The sequence below is a fragment of the Fusarium subglutinans genome (genome assembly GCF_013396075.1).
Source record: "Fusarium subglutinans strain NRRL 66333 chromosome Unknown NRRL66333_c0000515, whole genome shotgun sequence".
Taxonomy (NCBI): domain Eukaryota; kingdom Fungi; phylum Ascomycota; class Sordariomycetes; order Hypocreales; family Nectriaceae; genus Fusarium; species Fusarium subglutinans.
In genome coordinates this window covers 2094-5141 of record NW_023502578.1, presented here as the reverse complement: position 1 = coordinate 5141, position 3048 = coordinate 2094, and the positions used below count along the sequence as shown (strand labels likewise).

The 3048-nt window shown below is 49.9% G+C and overlaps 1 protein-coding gene across 1 annotated transcript; it reads right to left on the bottom strand.

Moving 5' to 3' along the window:
- Positions 1-1005: 1005 nt before the first annotated feature.
- On the bottom strand, positions 1006-2708 carry FSUBG_14059 (hexamer-binding HEXBP; the record flags this gene model as incomplete). Its single annotated transcript, XM_036679013.1, has 8 exons — positions 1006-1196; positions 1248-1424; positions 1473-1549; positions 1596-1638; positions 1691-2239; positions 2287-2411; positions 2457-2570; positions 2623-2708. The coding sequence occupies 8 exons, from the start codon at positions 2706-2708 to the stop codon at positions 1006-1008; spliced, it is 1362 nt and encodes a 453-aa protein (XP_036530481.1).
- Between the last annotated feature and the right edge of the window lie 340 nt (positions 2709-3048).

The following is a 3048-nucleotide window of genomic DNA, read 5'->3' as shown; positions in this document are numbered from 1 at the left end:
GTCTTTATTCTCGTGTTATTTCCTAATACAATTTACAACCGCGACAGCACATTAGTTAACTCAACATAACCCTCAATGGCCGAGTCCTCCAAAATAACAACCTCGTCAGGTATCGCCACAACTGGCATGCATTCATACCATGCCGTGCCCCATACAACACATTCGCCATCCATATCAACGTAGCCATTGAACAACAGGAAAATAGACACTGGTACCAGCTATTTCCCCCACAATCCATGAAGCTGGAGAGATACACTGACAGCCCCTATTATCGGGGGCCCATCAGACATCATCGCTGCCAACAACACCGTAAAGCACGAACAGCCACACAGTTTCGACCTGAATATGACAACACGCCGCAGCAAGGCTGTACCCTGTTAGTCAGTCACATACCATAGGAAGACCTTGCTATAGCAAGGGGTTCCCCGAGTTTTGGCTTGGTCTAACATACCCAGAGCTTACACAATATCGCGATCAGAAACGTTTGTTCCCAGTCTCCATCGCAGTCTTGGCTGAACTATTATACCTGGGTAATGTATACCTAACACCATAAAGTATGTCCGACCTACAGCTCTTCTGCAGCTTGATACAGACCAACAACTCGAAATCCTTTGTTGCGCTCGGGGAAACGTGAAAATAAATTAGCCACCAGCACCTGGGAATACTAGCGATATCTCCCAAGACACAGTCCTAATACCTCAATGGGTCTCCATGATTTGATGATACCTGATCTCACCACACTGTAACCATTTCAAGCATGTCACGAAAACTTTAGCTGAGTGGTCAAGGCGGCTAATATTAACGATTGTGACTGATCGACTGATTAGGCATTTAGCTGGATATATGGATTAATTACTTCCAATGGCCAACCTCCGACGAAATCGCTTCCAACATCACACCTTTTTTACTACTTCATTCCGTCCGTTAAATGCCGTCCACCGACTATGCGAATCAAAATCGCAGAAGAGACTGTCGTGCAGGACAGGTTCATGCCATGAATGGTGTTTACCACCCGTCGTTGCCACCAGTGTTCTGGTTGCTGTAGCTATCACCACCTCCCGCGGCATCAGCGTTGGACCATCCACCGTCCCCGTCACCAGCAGCGCCAAAGCCGTCAGCCTCATCGACGGGAGGGACCTTGCATCGAACTTTGGTGTGGCCGTACTCCTGACAGTTGGAGCACTGAACTTTAGTCCCTGGATACTGGTCAGTCACGATTACGACAATAAGCAACGCAAGTAACTCACAATCCTTCGGCTCGGGGCACTCCTTGCTGAAGTGTCCTTGCTTCTCACAATTGCGGCAAGTCACAGTCGACATGTCGCGAGGCTGGTCACATTCTTTCGCGATATGGCCCTCCTGACCACAGTTGCGACAAGCACGGCTGCCACCGCCTTGAGGACAATCTTTGGCAAAGTGACCCACTACGACAGTTAGAACAATGCCAGTGAAAACGCATCATATAGACTCACTCTCGTTGCACTTGCGGCATTCGACATTGGCGGGATTGGGGGGCTCCTCACAGTCAGCGGCCCGGTGACCAGATTCGCTAGTGCTGTCAGTTCACCGCTCCAGATCATTTGTTCAAAGCTTACCCGCAATTCTTGCAAGCATTCTTGTCCACACGGGGCTCAGGACCTAACGGATTAGTATCATGTTCAGTTGACTGACTAGCAATAGGTTGACTCACAGTCTCTGACGCGGTGGCCATCCGCACCGCAGTTGTAGCAAGAGATCTTGACCGCATCAGTACGTTCCGTCTTCTCCTGAGTACAAAACTTGGAGATATGTCCAAGTTCCTTGCAGTTCAGACAAAGAGGAACACCTCGATCCACGACTTCGCCAGCGTCGTCCAGACGAGAGAGAAGCTCATCGCGACTCTTGGGCCATCCCTCCAGCTCTCGAGGACGATCAGCCACCTCGACAAAGCGATAAGAGATGGTGTACTTCTTGTCGATATGGCCCTGAAGGTCCATGTTGGTGAAAACCTGGACGAGACTTCGCTCAGTCGGAATCAGCCAGAGACCAATGCCTTGATGGATCAAGGCCTCCTGCAGCTGGCGATAGGTAATATCACCATCGATGGCCTTTATGTACTCCTGCACAGCCTCTTTGGCGTCATCAACGTCTCGGTCAATGACGGCCTGTTTGATTTTGTTCCAGGCGTCATCGGCGCTGACATCAGCGATGTGGTCGCGGTTGATCTTGCGAGGCTTTTCGCAATTCTTGCGCATGTGGCCTGGGCATATGAGCCTAGAACATCACACAGCAACGGATGAAACTGACCTTCTTCACCACAGTTCTCGCAGATCATGGGGGGCTTATCGGGACACTCCTTGATCATATGACCAGGCTGCTTACAGAAGCGGCAGGTCATCTCCTGAGGGTTGGGACACTCGGCGCGGCGGTGACTGAACCTGTTAGATGATGTGGTTCTCTAGAAAGTTGGTTCTTACCCAGTCTCGCCACAGCCAAAACACTTCTCATCACCAGCAGGCTGTTCGCCTACAAAACCATTGCCATCGTCAAAACCATGGTCACCAAAGCCGGCGTTGTTGGTAGATGTGTTCCTATGAAGGTTAATATACCGAGTTCCAGATAAACACAATTGAGAGCACATACTCAGCTTGGCAACCGTTGGTCCAGCCATCTTGATCAAACGTGTTCGGATGGGCCGAAACACCCTGGTCGTTGTTCCAGTCCGACATGATGGAGGTAGATTGACACTTCGAATCGAAACGCGGTCGCTACTATGTGTGAGCAGAGATGAAATGAGTGTTTAGTAACGACAAATACAGAAGGGAATGAAGCAATAAAGGCCCCCTGACTTCCTCGAGGGAGAAAATAACCCTGGAAACGGATGCCAACAGCAAGCAGCTGAAAATATGTCTCGAGATGAGAAGGAGAACGCGGCTAACAAGTACTGCGAGACGGGAAATAGCCAAAGCCAGCAGTAGAACTTCTCACGGCGGTTCCACGGCAACAGGGAAATTTGATGGATAGAAGACATATGAGATGAGATACAAAGCTGGCCTTCTACGTACCTAG